A 19,786-nucleotide genomic window follows, 5' to 3' on the forward strand; every position below is an offset into this window, starting at 1 on the left:
GACTTTTCTGCTCAGTTTTACTTGATCTATCAATCCACGAAACCACGGGCGATCGTTACCTGACACCCTGTATATACAGGGTATTTCAGACCACCCGTACACCCCTTTTCTCTTCGCAGGATTAGGACCAATCAAAAATATGTTCAGACGAAAGTTGTAGGGTTTCAAAAGATCTATTCAATGATCTTATCAGTTTGACCTTGGATGGCGTCGCCAAGGTCAGATCGAAATCACATTAAGTTTTTTAAATGAAACACCCTATTTTTGATTCCAGAATCTAATAGCTGGTGTCAAGACCTTTCCAAAACACTACAAGGAAGTTTATTTTCGTTGACTACTTTCCGAGTTGTGCGGCTTGAAAGTTACACTACCGCCAACACAATGTAAATAACAATATAAAATCACGCGTTACGCAGAAAGCCGTGCAGCCGACACAAAGAAAGTAAACACGCGAGCCGGGCCAACAAAAACAGATCATGAAAAATCGTGAAAGTTAGCTGTCGCGACCGTAGATAGTCACATACATATGTATGTCATAATATTATGTAATTACATTATTACTTTAACGGTAGCACACGAGCAATAACGAGCGCGGCTTTCTGCGTAACGATGTCTAACTCGTGATTTTATACATATTGTTATTTGCATAGGATGTAGTAGAGATGTATTCACCACAACGCTATTGTGACTCAACTCAACACGAGTGACAATAACTCTCTCAAACTTGTCACCTACGTCTTCAATAACCGTCATATCAGTATCAATCGCGCAACAAAAATCCGACCCTCTTTATTAGTCTAGGTTTATTTAGCCATGTCCTATTCCAATGAAGAAGCATATGATATGCTGCTAATTTTAGGTGAGTGTCGAGGTACATTCATTGCAGCGGAAAGATTGTGGCGGGAACGTTATCCTGATCGGACTCCTCACTCGCGAAATGTTTTTTCACGTTTGGCTAAACGAATCAAAATTAAAGGTGTCGTTCAGCCTCAACATAACAAAGGTACACAAATTCGTCGTCCGATTATGGATGAAAGAACAGTGGAAATTCTTGCATCGACAGAATTGAACCCTTATGATTCTTTAAGACGACGAGAACAAGATTCTGGTGTTAGTAAAATCAGTGTTTGGCGCATTCTAAAAAATAACAAATTTCACCCTTACAGAATGTCTGTTCATCAAGCGTTGAATTATAACGATATTAGACAGAGACTTGTATTTTGCAACTTTATAAGACAGCAACCACTTGATTTCCACTTGAACATTTTATTTTCTGACGAATGTACACTTAAAAGTGATGGATCTGTTAATACTTGGAACTCTCGTTATTGGGCACAAAATAATCCTCACTGGTTGAGAGAAGTAGATCATCAAACCATTTGGAAAGTCAATGTTTGGTGTGGAATTATTGGAAGTCAAATCATAAGTCCTGTTTTCTTTGACGAAAATCTAAACGGTGATAGATATTCCGCCTTGATAATGACAGATCTTCCTGTCTTACTAGAAAATATTCCTCTGCAATTGCGCCTGAACATGTGGTTCCAACAAGATGCATGTCCGTCTCATACATCGAGAGTTGCTCGTGCGGCATTAAATACTATGTTCCCCCACAATTGGATAGGCAAATACGGTCCAATCAATTATCCACTCCGATCACCAGATCTCACCGTCCTTGATTATTATTTCTGGGGAAGGATAAAAAACTTGGTCTATCATGAACGTCCGACTACGAGGGATAATATGATTCGTAGAATAAGTGAAGCAATTCGATCCTTACGTGCCGATGAAATTCTTCGAGCAACCAATGATTTTCAAAATAGAGTTGATGCTTGCATCGCAGAGAATGGTGCTCACTTTGAACATTTAGTCGCTTAACAAAACATACACTCATTCATTCCCGAACGTGAGAGGCAAAGGGACTCACGTGAATCAAGCACCCCAAACGTGAGAGGCAAGGGGACTCACGTGAATCAAGCACCCCAAACGTGAGAGGCAAGGGGACTCACGTGAATCAAGCACCCCAATGGGATGAAATTCTCGTCACGTCCACGTCGTTCATTCTAGATAATGCTAAGCACGGGAAAATGCATACAGTCAATCTGGACATGATTGATCATCAAACATAATCAATCCAGTTAATAAACAAAAGCAGAGTACATAAAACTTTGACTCCCCTTTTCCTCCCCCATACACATACGCATGCACGTATGCACACACCCACACACAAGATTAAATCCGACTAAGTAACCACCACATGGTACATCTTGAGTAATGCTGATGCTGGCGGTAGTGTAACTTTCAAGCCGCACAACTCGGAAAGTAGTCAACGAAAATAAACATTCTTATAGTGTTTTGGAAAGGTCTTGACACCAGCTATTAGATTCTGGAATCAAAAATAGGGTGTTCCATTTAAAAAACTTAATGTGATTTCGATCTGACCTTGGCGACGCCATCCAAGGTCAAACTGATAAGATCGTTGAATAGATCTTTTGAAACCCTACAACTTTCGTCTGAACATATTTTTGATTGGTCCTAATCCTGCGAAGAGAAAAGGGGTGTACGGGTGGTCTGAAACACCCTGTATATATATATATATATATATATATATATATATATATTGTTACATAACACATAATTATACACATTTTACATTTATATTATATGTATATAGCAGTTATATTTGTTTTGCTGTTGTTTCCAAACCTCCAGAGAATCTTGATTCAATCGTCCTGTAAAAATAGTATCAAAACTAGCATTCATTGTTAAATATTTTATCAAATCTAATGTTGATTTGATAGTCACGCGAAGCCCGTCTGCAGTTTGCTTCGTTAAGAAAAGATCTTTCGAAATAATACCGTTATCGCTCTGTTCTCCTCAATTATTTAATTTTTTAAGGGAATCTTCTAAAATTTAATAAAAAATTGGAAAGTAATTTCTTTTAATATATAAAAGCATATTATTAAATAATTATTTAAAGTGCACTGTGTGCACTAATAACAAACTTTACTTTGTAATGTGTGCTTTCAGTCGTCACACCTGCAGAAGATTTGTTCTGATTTAAAGCGTCAAATAAATCATTAATCCAATCACAAAAATTAGCCGTACTGTCACAATCTTTTAATTCATCTAGAAAATTTTTATAGAATCGTAGACCATGAGCCATTGATTCACTGAAAACCTATACAGATAATAAAGTTACGTATTTTAAAATTTTATATAAAATTTTTATTGCTCTATGAAATAATCCAAAAGCATTCATACTTGTACAGCTAATCGAACTCTTATTTTTGTAGCATTATTTAGTATCAAGTGATTGGATGTTATTTTCGAACACACACGCATCTCGGCTGGTAGTGTCTTATCTTTTTCATGTAAAATTCGGAAATGATCCCATTTTACAAGTGCTTCGTTGGGAAGCTAATGACAAGAAAGGATATTCGTAATCCTATTAAAAAAACTTTACAAAGATAAAAAAGATACGCCAAGTACATAAATGGGTAAAAAATGTTATTTATTAAAAAATTATCTGTTTAAAAATAAATATGAGACTCATACAATTAATCAAGTACATTACTAAAAAAATAAGACCTAAGGTATGGTATCATAAAACGGGCATAAAGTGACTAAATGATCAACGGGATCAGAGTGAAGCAAAAACTTGGCGTACCCGGGTTGTAATATACTTTGTTATGATATACTTGTAAATATACCTGTAATTCTTTATTATAAAGTCTATTTCTTATTGTTTTTATTAGATGCGGCGTATCAGAAAAAACGTATATAGAACGTTCATTTTCTACAGGATGCTGAAAACTATTTATTAACTTATTTCTTTCTGCACAAATACCCATTATTTTCCAAAATTTTCTATTAGTACTTGCACCATCAGTTATGACACCATGAACTTTGGCACCAACTTTTTCCAATAAGATAATAGCCTATATACATATATACAGGGTGTCAGGTAACTACCGCCCGTGGTTTCGTTGATTGATAGATCAAGTAAAACTGAGCAGAAAAGTCTTTTACCATTTTTTAATATTTGCCATAGTTACCAAAAAAAAAAAAATTAATAAAGTCTGCGAATAAGCACGTATCACCGCGCGCAAGGACCGCCCGTCGGTCGCCGAGACGTAGGCAGCCGCGGCTGTAGGCTTGGCGCGGTGAGGAGGGAAAAGCAGCAGTAGCTACGCCCTCGAGTTATATTTAGCTACGGGTTACGCTAAAAGCAGTTTCTTGAGAAGTAATTAATGAGTTATAAAAAATAATGAGAAGTTTGTTTTAAGACTAATTTCGAGTATTAACAATAAAAACGTGCTATTTTTATTGTTAATTTATTGCAGAATCGTAAGCATGGGTTCTCAGTAAGAGAAATCGAAGAAATTGAATTTCGTCGATTACAGCGCCATCTATCATAAATTGAGAAAAATGTTTCAGACAAATTGTATGTGTTTTTAGCCAAAGATTCCGAATATGCAATAAAAAATAGGGGTTCTTATTTAAGATTTCAAACTTGCCCCCCCTCACCGCCCAGGGGAAGGGGTGGTGGGGGGGCTGATTTTAACGTCGTTGTACGTTCCCCTCGAAATGACGAAATTTTGATTCTAAACATTTTTTCGTAGTATGCTTATTTTTCGAGTTATTTGGCTGCCTAAGTTAAAATGAGTCACCCTGTATATATAAAATAATGAAAATAACAATGTAAATATTGTATAAATATTAATAATAAAATAAAATTAATAATAAATATATTAATGTAATTAATATTAAATTGCACTTCTTTAAAAGTTTAATTTAAAACTTTAATATAATTGTAAACGCTGTAAACATAGAACTCACTTTAATTATAAGCTGTGCAAGAATTCCTCTTGAAACAAGTCCTTTTGAAGCAAATACTCCGATAGGTTGCGAATAAATATCTGTTATTGGTTGATACATTATTACCAAACCGTGATCTGCTTTTTCATTTAGATTCAATGCTCGTGACCTATCAATTCCAAAATCAATTAAACCACTATATGTAAGTTTTTTTGAATTTACACTTATACTTTCTCTTAAATGAATTTCATCTAACAGAATTACACCATGCTTTTCTTTTTCTTCTTTTTTCTTTAATGTTAACTTAAATATCTCAAAAAATTTTTTATCGAAACCACATGGAGTATCAATCAAAGATAAATATCTAGAAAGATTAGAGCAATTAAAGTGAATATAACATAATAATATAGTCTGTACCCTGTACTACATATTATATTATCATGGTAGTGTTAATTAATATTTTTTCCACAATGTATAAAATTAAGTTAAAATTGAGGGCTTATACAAATAATTTAGTTACGTTAAAAGTTATATGAACCAAAAACTAATTATTTAAATGTCACATCCCTAGTAGCAATTTTCTGCAAGACTGCTGTAAATCTTGCAGCAGATTCTTGAAAGATTCTGCCAACAGGACGTTATGATCTGCTTCCTCATTCTGTTCAATTCTTTTGAAAGATTCAGCAGTCAGATTCTTGCAAGAAACTTGCACATATCTCTGTTGGCAGATTCTTACAAGAAACTTGCACATATCTCTGTTGGCAGATTCTTGCAAGAAACTTGAATGTATCTGCTGTAAATCTAGCAACAGTCTTTCAAGATATTTGCTACATATCCTAATAGCAATTTTCTGCAAGACTGCTGTAAATCTTGCAGTAAATTCTTAAAGATTCTGCCAGTCAAATTCTGCAAGAAATTTGTATATATATCTGCTGCATGATTTGTAAAATTCTTTCACTAGAATATTTTAGTATAGTCTTAAAATGGATTAAAAACGGATTAAGTTTGAATTAAACATCTCATTTATGTACAAGATTAAATAACAATACAAATTGTTATTTACATGTAAAAATATAAAATTTTATGTGGAACAGCGTTCCACATACACGTCATGTTTAAAAAAAATAAGAGCGCGTATTCGTCTTGAGGTTACAACACAGAGCTCATAAAAATCTCACTGGAATATGTGCTGAGAAGTCGGCCGCGGTAGCGCCTAGATATAACGCCTGTGGCCGCACTCGACTCACGAGAAGATCTTCCGCGGCGTGGCCACCTAGCGGTGGCAGCAAATCTTTCTGCACAAAATCTGCGCGTCATTTCTGTTGTAAGAAACTTGCAGAAATCTGCAAATCATATTCGTGCAATATCTGTACAAGATCTGCGCGCTATTTCTGTTGTAAGAAACTTACAGAAATCTGCAGATAATATTTGTGCAATATTTGCACAAGATCTGCGCGCTACTTCTGTTAAAAGAATCTTATGTCATTCTGCTGAAGAACTTTGCTAGACTGCTTACAGACTGCAGTTGCGGGAAGAATCTGCTTCAAGATAGCTCAATATCTGTACCAAGTTTCTGCAAGTAGTTCATATACAAGTACAGTGCACGAATATTGAACCAGTCTGCTAGCAATCTGCCAGCGTGGCTCTTTTGGGAATCATCTTCTGCACATCTGACTCAATTCTACTGCAATTAACTGCACGCAGATTCTGTCTTGAAAAGAAAATGCCAGAAAATGTTATTAGGGATTAAAATTAAATTTACTGAAGTCAAATTTAAAGTTAATTTTATAGAAACATTTCATATTATATATATTATATTACAATGTCATAATCTGTACGTAAATTAAATTTTTCTCAAAATAAGAAAACAGTTACAAAATAGATTATCAAATAAAATATTTTGTTTGTTTCTTGTTTAAAATAAGATTATATGAAAAGAAACAAAATATTGTTCTTTTTATCCAATATAAATAAAATAATGAAAATATAGAATGTCTTATTTAAGTAAATATATTTTTATATTATTAATGTATTTATCTTTTAGTATATTTTACAACATTAATAATGAAACTAGATTTTTAATGTTTACCTGCCTATGTATAGTCCTAATACATAGGACAGGTATTATCTGATTGTTTTGCAGAAAATTATAGGCACTCGGAGATTTCATATACAAGAGCATACATTACAGTATCCACTCTTCGTGATATCTACGTCCCTTTGGATTTTTATGTTTTGCTGCTTGTACTATTTCATGTATAGCATGGAGCTGATTTTTGGGAATTTCTTTTTTTTTAAATTCTTCTTTGACAGTTTGCATAGATATTTCTTTCATTTTAGACAGACAATTGACAAGTTCTACCTTTAATTTGTCCGCTACATATTTACTTCTTTTTTCATTTTTTCCGCTTTATAATATTTACTTCTTGATAAATAAAAAGAAATTCGTGTTATTTCTTTTTATTTTCTGCAATAACTGGTGATCCTGGTGATTTAGATAATCTAATTCTTTTAATAGTTGTTACCGTTTTTGAACGCCGTCTTTTTCGATTTAAAGAAAATTTAACATTTAAGCAAAACTTGCACGTTTTTAATGATTGCGGTACCAAAATTAAACATTCTTTATGTTTGTCTGTATTACAAATATCTTTCACAGCAAAACTGTGTCCAAATTCGTTAATGTCATTTGTAACATTAATTGCACCTGAACATATGTTTAAGTTGTTCACGGAAAATATAGAATCTTTTAGTTCTTCTATATTTTCAATAGTATAATGTATTTTTACATATGCTATTGAACTTATTTACAGATCATGCATATAAAAGATCAATGTTAACATTGTAAAGCCTTTAAAGCTAATCATGAATAGTAATTATTTATCAATCTAATTTACCACACCAAGAATATTTCCTTCTTTATCATAAATAGTATGATTCCATAAAATATCTGTAGGTGAAAAATGTTTTTCACACAAAGCTTGTTTATATTTTACGATAAAATTTTTTCTTATTGCTGTCTGCCACAACTTTATTATATTTTCATTTTTAGGTACGTAAAAGAAATATACTTTTTCGTGATTAGTATCGTATCCAGAAGTACAACCTGGAGCTATACAGCGCGGCATTATTTAATACTTTTATAATCACTACTATCACTTTTATTATCACGATCGGCACAGAGATGAACAGCTATACGGCTACAACAGCTGATCGGGGATCGGACCGACAGTTGCCTAATGCCATCTAGCGGTTTGCGGACTTTAAGTAACCACGTAGTAATAGGATATTTAGGAGGAGTATCAGAGGCATGGTGTAAACTAAACCATTAATAGCGTTTTCGATTATACGGGATTTGAACAATCCAAGGTTGATTAATCACTATTTTACTATGAATGCAAGTCTTTATGAGAAAGAAAAAATCTTACCAACGTCTACATCTACTTTATGATCATCAGGTAACTCGTTTTGAAAATCTGTGACATTGAGAATTCCACATTCGACGTCATCTTCAGTCGGAGACTCTTTCTCTGAATCAACGTCAATGCCACTGGTCAGACAAGTTTCATCTACTGTGGAATTGTGTGTAGTAGTATTGTTTCCTTCAGTACAAATATTTACAGAATGCTTCCCTAATATGTACCAACGAAGTTTGTAGCGAATGTCCAATGCTGTTGACTTATCATTTGCTGCTCCCATTGCTCGTATATAGGAAAACAGATTTTCCACAATATCTTAGTTCAAACGGCTTGTTGTTATATATGACATTTCTAAATTGCTTGTATTAAACTTTTCTCGTAAATCAGAGTAAAGATGCTGTAACGACGAATTGCAGAAAAGAATTCCTTTTTGGAAAGAAAGCATACTTTGACGAGTACCAACTTTTATTCCTTTTACTGTTAATGTGACTCGATAAGAATATTGTTCTGTTGTAAAATTTTAACACCATAACCATTTTATCCAGGATGATGTCCAAATTTGCAGGTACTATTAAAAACATCAAACCAGTCATTGAACAGCTTTATCAATTTAGCTGTTGCAGCTCATTCTGGACAATTGTCCATAAATCCGCGGGAACCACACCAGTCAATTACGGCTGCATTTGTTGAAGAAAAAACTTGTGTTGCAAGTTTTACATTTTGGCGTTGTGGTCCTTGGACGTGCAAATGAGTTTCTGATAATTTGTGTGCAATTTTTAAATCGCCACTGTTGATTTCTAGCAATCTTTTCAAGGCCATTGATGTAATGAAATGACCATTTACATGTAATTCGGAATCAAGAAAATGATTGCGAAGTAATTTTAGTAGATAAGGACGGTCTATGAAAACATGTACCTTAATATTTTCATCACATGGATGTTCGAAGTATGTTTTGTCCTTCTCGTTTGTATCAATATTTAATTTTACCAATAGTTTTTGATTCGATGGTCCCAAATCACAGGTTATTGCAAATACTATGTAGCCATTATTATGTAATTGAGTAAGTACATTATATAATATTTCTTTTGTCATATTTTGATCAAAAGCGTAGAAAATAAACTGTTTCCATTTTTTAAATAAACCACGAGCAACAGCGATCTGGCATCTTTTATGAGGGCATCTTTTCCAAGGACTCTTTCCTTTCTTTTTTCAATTTGAACTTGGTTTGACAAATAAATTTCATCAAAGCAGAGAATCGTCGCTCTTTCCATTTCTGTCATGCCTCGACTTTTTCCTTTCATAATTGTTAATACGTCTTTTAAGATGCCTTCATCAATGTTAAAATCTGCTATCCATTTTCGAAGGATTGACATTGCAGGTAAAGGAAGTTGTTTTGTTTTTCTCAAATATCTATAAGCTTTTGAGTTTACGCTTCTCAATGAAATTGCAGCCACAATATCCTCCTTAGTCCAACGAGTCATCTTTTCAACGATCTTAGTCAACGAGTAATTTTATTTGTCCTGACGTGAAAAACTGAGATAATTTGTCCTGCACTTTTGCTTCAACTGCTTCTTGTGCAGTTTATCCTTCAAGGCCAGTCGACGTTTAAGAGCTTTCGTTTCCAGAAGTAAGGCTGCATTTCTTTTTTGTAATTTCCGCATTTCCTGAGAGATGTCTGCTTCATGAGCATAAAAGGAGAAATATATTTTTAGGTATAAAAAATAATTAGCAGAAATAAATACATAAATTTCTATACAAAAAGTAATGGGTGAGTCCTAGTTGCGCACAGACTCGATCGGACACCACCAATCACGTAATCTAATCTAACCTAACCAACGGAAATACTCTAGGCATCGGCTGCTATGATTGGTGGTGTCCAATCGGGTATGTGCGCAACTGGGACACTCCCAAAGTAAAGTAATTATAATTATGTAAGTTATGCCAAAAAATAAAAAATTCAAATATTAATTATATTTGCAAAAGCAAATTAAACAAATATACATTTAACAAAACATTTTTACTAAACTTTTTTTTTTTTACATTTATGTAAAACCAACGGCACACGATATGTTTTTGCTTACTTGATTGCTTGTGAATTAATACATTACTAAAAATACTGTTTGCTGTATGGTGCATTTCTAGAATTTTACTCGCAATCAATCCAGCAAGCAAAAACGTATCGTGTTGCTGGCTTAAGTAATAAGTAATTAAGAAACAGGTGAAATACCGTGACAAAATGTATCAAAGTTAGGAATCACTGCAGTATTCAGTGCGGCTTGAGTCGCACAGCTCAATGCGGCTCGACATGCAGAAGTCGATGCAACACAATCCGTATCTGGATTACATTTTGCAGCAGGTTTTGCAACATCTGCTTCTAAGAATATATTTAATACATAAGAAGGCATGGTAGAAGATAATAGTACTATATATTGCTTAAAATGTTTTATATTCCCAATCAGCACACAATATTTTTTAAATGATTTTTTAATATTTATTTATGTTTATTTAATATTAATTTTTTTACTTCTTTTTGATTTCCATAAAATTATCTTTATTTATTATTAATTTAACATTTAAGCTATTTATTTTTCAATTATTATTGATTTTAAAATTTCTTTAAAAAATATTTCAATAACATCTATGAAAATCAGTAAAAAATTAACTTAATTATATATATTTATATAAATAATATATTTTAATTATATATATTTTGTCTTTTTGATAACATATATTGAGCAGATCTATCAGTGATGTACATGTATTAGCACAAAATGTTTACAGATCATCACGAGAGATCAGTGAGAGAGAGTTTCGCCGCGATTACAGATGTCAAGCAACGTTCACCGAGGTCGCGATTTGGATGGGTGACCACGTGGAAATTTCCGAAAAATAATTCTTAAAATAAAACCTCAATATTAAAAAAAGATTTCAATATTGATTTTTTATTTTTTATATTTTATTTTTAACCTCAATATTAAATAAAGATTTTTTTAATGAAAAAAGGGCACTTATCCCATTATTTTTAACGTTTTTATAAATGTTTTTAAAAATGTGTTTTAAATGTTTTTAAAAACATTTTTTTAATATTGAAAATAGACTATATGTATACCCAAATCGTTATCCGTAGAAATTTCGTTGTCCTCTACGATTTCAACTGGAACTGCATCATGTTTAAGTTTTACTCGTACATTCCCAGATTCTCCGATTAAATCTCTTAACCACAATTGATTTTCAAATTGTGTATGATGAAAATGCTTCGAACAAATACGAGCTACACAAATCAATAATACATTTAATAAATCAATATCAATTATATTTTATTAATTACAATATCGTGTGTTAAATAAATAAAAATAAATCATATCAACGAAGGTATGTGTACATACCGATTTTAGGGTTAACATTTTCTTTGCATACAATTTTCTACCTCTCGATCATTTCTCTTTTCTTCGGAAATGTAAAAAAACTGATTTTTTGATTTTTTGTGTTTCGAGAATTATTTTTACAATTTTTTATTGCACACGACGGCATCGTAAAATCAAAATTACGCGCGTTTGATATGTATGATTGCAAGATGGCGGATCTCAGTCACTGCGCAGAACGTGACGAAAATGCGTTCAAGAAACGAGCACACCTTGTTTCTTCCACCATGGTATGGGGGGTCATGGCATTCGAAATGAAGATTCGTATGCGATAAATAACCAAAATTTTATATAACAGTAAAAATTTCATATAACATAACAATGGCGGTTTTAAGAAGGTTAATTAATTTTAATGTAATAAATGTTTTGGAAAATGCAAACATTGTGTTTGAAAATAGAGAAAGATTTGTAACGTAATGATCCAACGTAATGATCCATTTGAATTAAATAATTTGGAGTTTATGAGATTATTTCGTTTAAATAAAGATATGGTACAAAACGTAATTGACATAGTAGAGGAATATAGTGATCCAATTTCAAGAAGATCAGCATTAGATGCGAAACAAAAGATAAAAGAAAAGCTGTATAACATGTAATAATTAATATGTTATAAATATTATACTTCAAATATTATATTATAGGTTTTGTATTTATAACAACCTTTATTTTTATAGGTATTTACTGCTCTTAGATTTTATGCAGTTGGAAGTTATCAGTTAGGTATTGGATGCAATGGATATATTGGAGTTAGTCAATCCTCTGTAAGTCGTATTCGAGATGTAAACATAGTACTCAATCACCCCAATGTGTTTAACGAATGGGTTTATTTTCCGAAGAATTTAGAAAAGCTTACGACCATACGTAATGCGTACGAAAAATTAATTAAATTTAGTTGTTATTTAAAATTATTTGCGTTATTTATTTTAATACGGCCGGCATTTATATATTTTACATAGAATATGGATTTAAAATTATTTGAGTTATTTTAATATGGTATTTATAGATTTTACACAGAATATGGATTCCCTGGTGTCGTAGGATGTATAGACTGTACTCACGTGGCTATATTTCCACCCTCAAAGAACAATGAAATGTATCCAGAACATGTATATGTTAATCGAAAAGGATACCATTCCATAAATACACAGTTAGTAAGTAATTTAAATATATAAAATATAAAATATATAAAAATATACAAAATAAAGTATATAAAGTATAAAAATGTAAAATAAAATATATAAAAAAATACATAAAATATATAAAATATATAATATAAAATATTTAAAATATATATGTTTATGTAAGATTCATATTATATCTATCAGTTGTAATGGAATTACATACAATTTACAATTATTTTATTTTATTATATTATGATTTTATTATAGATTTGTGATTCAAGAATGAAAATTTTAAATGTTAATGCTCGATATCTTGGAAGTTGTCATGATAGTTTTATCTGGAATCATTGCAATGTTTTGCCAGTTATGCAAACTTTACATGCACGAGGGCATGATAATTTTTATTTGATAGGTTTGTATACATTATACATTTTATTACATTTATTTAAATATTTACATTTATAATAAATAATTTATTTTATTTGTACGTTAGGTGATTCAGGTTACGCACTAAGACCATGGCTTCTAACTCCACTGAATGATGTTCAACCGGCTACTCCAGAAGAACGTTATAATCAATGTTTTAAAAGAACATGCTCAATTATTGAAAGATGCAACGGATTATTAAAAATGCGCTTTCGTTGCTTGTTGAAACACCGTGTACTTCATTATACTCCAAACGTGGCTTCTAAAATTATAAATTCATGTGTAGTTCTGCACAATATGTGTGTAGAAAATAATTTACCTCTTCCAGATGATGATTATGATTTACATATGGATTTTGGTATGTTGAATGAGAGACCAATGGAAGTTGAAGCTGCTGTGGGGCGTTTAAATCCTGATCTTACAAAAGCAAGAGTAATGCAACGCCGTATAATTAGAAATTTTTTCTTAAATTAGATATAAATCTATCAATAATGCAATAATTATATAACATTTTGTTTAATTTTATTTTGTTTATAATAATATTTTGTACACACATATAATGAACACATAACACATAATACATTTAATATTGCACAACTTATGTATTAACAATTATCAGTCATGTGCAGCTTTGGCACAGCAATTTTGATCAGTTTAAAAAAAAATAAACATTGTACTAATAAACATTTGTTCTTCTAAACTAATAACCTGTGTCTTCCAAATTTTCTACTTCTTCGTAAGTTATATTTTCTTGATTTATTGCACAAAAAGTTTCAATAGCCGCAGCAATTCGTTCTTTTGCTATAACATCACGTTCCATAAGTTTAAGTTTTTTATTATAATATTCTTCACCCACCTTCATATCATCCTCCATATTTATGCTTTGTTGGAGCCAGGAATGAGTGAAAGGTAGTATTTAGGGAATACACCTACGTTTTCACATCACAAGAAAGCTTATATATATTCAGAAAGACTTTACAGTAAAAAAGGCAAGAAGAAACTCGTAGTAGTTGTACATGTGTGTATACAAGCCCCTTTCTGTACTTCAGAGCGACAACCTTAGAAAAATGAAAAAACTACTAAAAGTGTAACACCTAGAAGTGTAGGTATGTTCTAAAGTCAGTTTCTATGTTCTCCAACACTTCCTCTCAGAGAAACTGACGGTAATCCTCCTTCATTAGTTAGACCCAGGTGATCTCGAAATTTTTCAAATTTCTGACGTCCCAGAGGCTTCGTCATGATGTCTGCAGTCATATCTTCCGTGGGTATATGTTCGATGTGAATGAGACCTTCATGATACTTTTCTCGAACAAAATGATATTTTACTTCCACATGTTTGGTTCACTTGTGGAACTCCGGATTTTTAGCCAATTTGATTGCTCCAGCATTATCCATTAGAAGTGTAGGTGTGTATTTTATCTCCGTAAATTCTTCTAATAGACGTTTCAACCAAATAAGTTCTTTGGTTCCCTCTGTGGCAGCAACATATTCAGCCTCCGTTGAAGACAATGTAACACATCGTTGCCTTTGACTTAACCATGGCTGCTCCTGAATGTGTACTGACAACTCCTGTTCTTGAATGTCTTGAGTTTGATTCTCCAGCAAAATCAGAGTCACTAAATACTTGAAATTCCTTTTCTTTACAGTTTCTCTGAAACAATAGACCATAGTCAACGGTACCTTTTAGATATTTGTAAATACCACCATCCAGTCAGCTTGGGTTGGAGAATCCAGTTTTGCTGAGACAATGCTAAGGGCGTAAGTTAAATCCGGACGCGTTGCCATCATCAGATACATCAAGCTACCAACTGCTTGACGATATGGCACTTGATCATCTAGGGCTCCTTTTGAATCTTGATCAATTCGTGCTTCAATTGGCGTTGAAACTTTCTTTGATTCTGCCATTCCGAATTTCTGAAAAATTCGTTCAGAATATGTACGTTGAGTTATGAAAAAGGATCCATTCTCCATCTGTTGAATTTGAATTCCCAAAAAATTATCCAGAGATCCAATTGTAACTTTGAACTTTTTTTTCAGCTCATGCATAAAATGATTAATCTCCGCTTCATCTGTTCCTGCAACTAATCCATCATCCACGTAAATAACAACGATCAGTTTCTTATCGTTTTTTTGTCGTATGAATAGACATGGATCCGCTGAACTACTTTTCATTTCCTGTTTCTTGAAAAAGTTTACAAATCGATGGTTCCAACAGCGTGGTGCTTGCTTTAATCCATAAAGACTGCGCTTTAGTTTGCAGACACGTCCTGTTCCATCGTCATATCCTTCCGGCTGTTTCATGTAAACTTCTTCTTTAAGTTCATTATGCAGGAATGCTGTTTTAATATCAAACTGTAACAGCTTTGAACCATCAGTTGCGGCAACACTTAATACAGCTCTCACAGTATCATATCTGGCTACTGGACTAAACGTTTCGTTGTAGTCAATGCCTGCTTTCTGTGTGTAGCCTTTAGCTACTAATCGAGCTTTGAATCTGTCTAGAGTTCCATCAGCATTGGTTTTTACTCGCAGTACCCATCGATTCTGTATGATCTTCTTTCCTTTTGATGGACTTACCAGCTTCCAAGTGTTATTTTCAACTAACGAGGTCATTTCTTCATCCATAGCTTTTTGCCATTCTTTTGCTTCATGTGATTTCATTGCTGCATTGTACGACTGTGGATATAAATCTTCCGCCAAATACGAGTATGCTTCAGCCAGCAATGAGAATTTTTCAGGCTTTCTAATTTCCCGTTTTTCTCGACGAAGAGCAGATCTTCTTCAGCTAGGAGTGGTTCCTCTTCATAAAATTCATCAGTTGCTTCCTCGTAATTTTGAGAGTCTTCCGACTTGATTTCTATATCACTGTCATTTTCTTTTATTCTGCTCTTGAAATCAGTGTTATCATCACTCTTGGTGTTAGCAGTTGAATTTACAGTCAGTTCCGGTCTTTTGTTAATCAAGATTTCCGGTTTAAAAACAACATTTCGACTGCATTCAATTTTGTTTAGCGTGGGCAACCAGATTTTATATCCATCTTTTTCTTCACAATATCCAACAAGATGGCCTTTATTACTTTTCTTGTCAAATTTCCTACGCTTTTGCTTTGGAAGATGTACAAAACATTCTGTCCCAAACACCTTAAAGTGATCTAGACTTACAGTTTTTTTACTCCAAAGTTCAATCGGACTTTTTTCTTTTACTGGCGTTGGTCCTGTACGATTCAAAATATGTGTAGCAGTATTGACCGTTTCTGCCCACAGTTTAATCGGTAATCTTTTAGCATGTATCATGGTACTCTCGACTAGTGTCCTATTTTCCCTTTCAGCTGCTCCATTTTGTTCGGGAGTGTATGGCATCGACTTCCGAAAATTTATTCCTTTCGATTCTAAAATCTTCTTTACTTCTGCGTTGTCGAATTCTTTTCCTCCACCACATAGCAGCTCTTTGATTGTATGACCAGCTACACTTGATTCATTCAGAAATACTGAAAGACATCTGGCCACTTCAGATTTTTCTTTTAAGAAAAATACACGTCGATATTTTGAAAAGTCATCCTTGAAACATACGAAGTATTGCGATCTTCCAATAGACTGTTCTTGCATCGGCCCGCAAACATCTGCATGAATTAGTTCACCTGGCTGTGTCGGGCGATTTTGTCTGTCTTTGAAACTGGTTCTAGCGTGTTTGCCCAGAATGCATCCTTCGCAGAACTCGTCATCAACTGTCACCTTGATTCCTTTTGATTTCAGAATTCCTTTTATGTGACTCTTCGCTTGATGAGCTAGTCGCTTATGCCACAATTGCAGCGTTTCCTGAGTTGAGGCTATATGGACTTCTGCAGCTTCCTCTGGAACTAATACTCTTATTTGAAGAGCATAGAGTCGATTCGACGTCTTTCTTCCAATTAGTCGGATTTCTCCATTCTTAATGAAGACAACCTCTCTTGTCAGCTCTAAAACTGAAACCTCTATCAATGTTCTGACTAATTGAAAACAGATTTCGTCCGATTTGTGGCACATACCAGACATCTTGAAGATGATTTCGATACCACTTACCTTTTATACATTTCAACATTTATCATACCTTTTCCATAGGCTAAAATTATTTCTTTATTTCCTACTTGTACAGTCTTCGGTGTGGAAAATGCTTCATATGTAACAAAGTGTTTTTCGCAGTTTGTCATATGTGTAGAAACCCCAGAGTCAGCCAACCAGGCATCTCGATCCACAATACCGTTGACAGAGGTATAAAAGGCTTTTCCATCATCTACAATGGCTAGAAAAGCATCTCCTTCTGTTTTCGAGTCCTTTTTAGAATCTGTCAGCTTCTTTTTCTTCATTTTTTCTGGACAATGCCTTCCAATATGTCCAACTTCATGACATATATAGCATTTTTTATCCTTTTTGTGAAATTCTTCTTTCGTCTTGGGCTCGCTCTTCTTTTTATATTTCGATTTTGCAAACAACGCTTCCGTTTCATCATTCTTTGCTGGTAATCTTTGCTCAATGAGTCTTAACCTTTCTAGTAGCAGATTTATTGTTCGTGTCTCTATAGGAACTGATTCCCAGACACTTTTAAACTCAAAGTATTGAGAAGGAAGTGTTGACATAATCCGACTTGTCAACAAGATCTCAGGTAACTCAATATTTCCTAGTTTCTTTAATTCATTGTTTAGCTCACGAAAATTCCGCTGAAGGCAACCGACATGAGTAGCAATCGTTTCATCCACATTTTCTCACTGGTGAAAAACAGCTCCATTAATCTATCAATTCTTTGTCCAGAGCTTTGCTCATAAATTGATATCAATTTCTCCCATGTTGCTTTGGCAGTATCACACATTGACGTTATATCAACATGCTCATCATTTAAACTATTAACTATGATGATCTGAGCTAAATCATCTTTCTTTTGATATGCTTTTACTTCTGCAATATACTGATTATTTGCCGTTGCATTCAGTGGTACTGTAGGTACTGTCGTTTGACCCGTCACTATTTCAAGAACATCATGATGACGAAGGAGCAAGGTTACTTCTCTATTCCACCTCGTCCAATTCGCACTTCCTTCCAATCTCTCGATTCGAGCCTTAAAATCCAGCGACATCCTTGTACTAATATAACCTCGCAAATCGGCACGTGCTTTTTTTTCTTTTTTTTCTCTCTATCCCTTTTTTTTACAGCCGTGCTGGGCCCATAACCTGTTGGAGCCAGAAATGAGTGAAGGGTAGTATTTAGAGAATACACCTACGTTTTCACATCACAAGAAAGCTTATATATATATATATATATATATATATATATATATATATATTCAGAAAGACTTTACAGTAAAAAAGGCAAGAAGAAACTCGTAGTACATGTGTACAGTCGTGTTCATTATAGTTGCGACACTATTTTTTAGATGCATTTCTGAACGCGCAACTATAACGAGAACTGAGAACATGATTGGTTCTTACTTGTGGATCCAACCAATTACGTTCGCCGCTCGATGAGCAAGGCTACATTCCAAAAACCATCGAAGAAAAAGTGTCGCAACTATAATGAATACGACTGTACACCCAAGGACTTTGATTCTGTCCATGGGGAAATTTTCCAAACTGAGAAGTCGCTATCTTTCTACATACTTACAGTTCATGACTAACGTAACGACCAATAAGCTCTAATCATTTTATTAATCATGAACTGCAAGTATGGAGAAAATGGTGACTTCTCAGTTTGGAAAATTTCCCCATGGACAGAATCAAAGTCCTTGGGTGTACATACAAGCCCCCTTTCTGTACTTCAGAGCGACAACCTTAGAAAAATGAAAAAACTACTAAAAGTGTAACACCTAGAAGTGTAGGTATGTTCTAAAGTCAGTTTCTATGATCTCCAACATGCTTAAACATTTTGTATACGAAAGAGTATTTTCAAACTATCTTTTTTTTTGTAGTACGTTGCTGACTGTGAGATGTATTTTGTCTGCATTTCTTAATACCTCCTAAAATATAATTTATTTATTAAGTAATACGATATATTTATAAAAACAATTTACCATACAAATAAATATTACTATGTGTTACTGCCCATACAGCACAGAGAGATTGCAGGAACATTGCAGAATGATTTCATGGAAACATTGTAATATTGCATTTTGATTGCGAAACATTGCTGCAACATTGCTGGAAGGTTGCAGCAACATTAAGATGTCCGCTTTTTGAAATATTGCGCTGAAACTTCCCATTTTTCCAAAATATTTCACATAAATATTATTACATCACATAATTCTAATAAACAAAATAATATTTGCGTAACATTTTAAAAAAACATTTTTTGCAAAAAAAATCTCGGGAATATTTTTTCGGAAATTTCTAAGTGGTCACCCATCCAAGTCGCGACTCCGGTGAACGTTGCTTGACCTCCGTGATCGCTGCAAACTGATCTCTCATGATGACCTATGAACACTTTATGCTGACATAACTGATAGATTAGGTCAATATACGTTGTCGAAAAAATGAAATATGTATAATTAAAGCATATTATTTATATAAAAAAGTATAAAATTATAGTTTTTTTTATTAATTTTGCAAATGCAGAATAGC

At 33.4% G+C, this 19,786-nt stretch overlaps 3 protein-coding genes across 3 annotated transcripts; 2 read left to right on the forward strand and 1 right to left on the reverse strand.

Annotated features, from left to right (window-relative positions):
* The first annotated feature begins 12,329 nt into the window (after positions 1-12,329).
* Positions 12,330-12,987, forward strand: LOC120359067 (putative nuclease HARBI1). The gene is made up of 3 exons (XM_039455368.1): positions 12,330-12,417; positions 12,660-12,807; positions 12,982-12,987. The coding sequence occupies exons 1-3, from the start codon at positions 12,389-12,391 to the stop codon at positions 12,985-12,987; spliced, it is 183 nt and encodes a 60-aa protein (XP_039311302.1). The 5' UTR covers positions 12,330-12,388.
* Positions 12,988-13,072: 85 nt separating this feature from the next.
* LOC120359250 (putative nuclease HARBI1) lies at positions 13,073-13,871 on the forward strand. Its single transcript, XM_039456069.1, has 2 exons — positions 13,073-13,189; positions 13,271-13,871. Exons 1-2 carry the CDS (start codon positions 13,144-13,146, stop codon positions 13,675-13,677), a joined length of 453 nt encoding a protein of 150 aa, XP_039312003.1. The 5' UTR covers positions 13,073-13,143; the 3' UTR covers positions 13,678-13,871.
* A 3,386-nt stretch (positions 13,872-17,257) lies between these two features.
* Positions 17,258-17,815, reverse strand: LOC105200183. The gene has a single exon (XM_011167611.1). It carries the CDS (start codon positions 17,813-17,815, stop codon positions 17,258-17,260), a length of 558 nt encoding a protein of 185 aa, XP_011165913.1.
* Positions 17,816-19,786: the final 1,971 nt, after the last annotated feature.

The sequence above is a fragment of the Solenopsis invicta genome, chromosome 12 (assembly GCF_016802725.1).
Source record: "Solenopsis invicta isolate M01_SB chromosome 12, UNIL_Sinv_3.0, whole genome shotgun sequence".
NCBI lineage: Eukaryota > Metazoa > Arthropoda > Insecta > Hymenoptera > Formicidae > Solenopsis > Solenopsis invicta.

Coding starts and splice junctions, on each gene's coding strand:
- LOC105200183 (XM_011167611.1), bottom strand. CDS start 17,815: ATGTCAACACTTCCTTCTCAATACTTTGAGTTTAAAAGTGTCTGGGAA.
- LOC120359067 (XM_039455368.1), top strand. CDS start 12,389: ATGGATATATTGGAGTTAGTCAATCCTCT. Junction 12,418..12,659: donor TTGGAGTTAGTCAATCCTCT/GTAAGTCGTATT, acceptor TGGTATTTATAG/ATTTTACACAGAATATGGAT.
- LOC120359250 (XM_039456069.1), top strand. CDS start 13,144: ATGCAAACTTTACATGCACGAGGGCATGATAATTTTTATTTGATAG. Junction 13,190..13,270: donor TGATAATTTTTATTTGATAG/GTTTGTATACAT, acceptor TTTGTACGTTAG/GTGATTCAGGTTACGCACTA.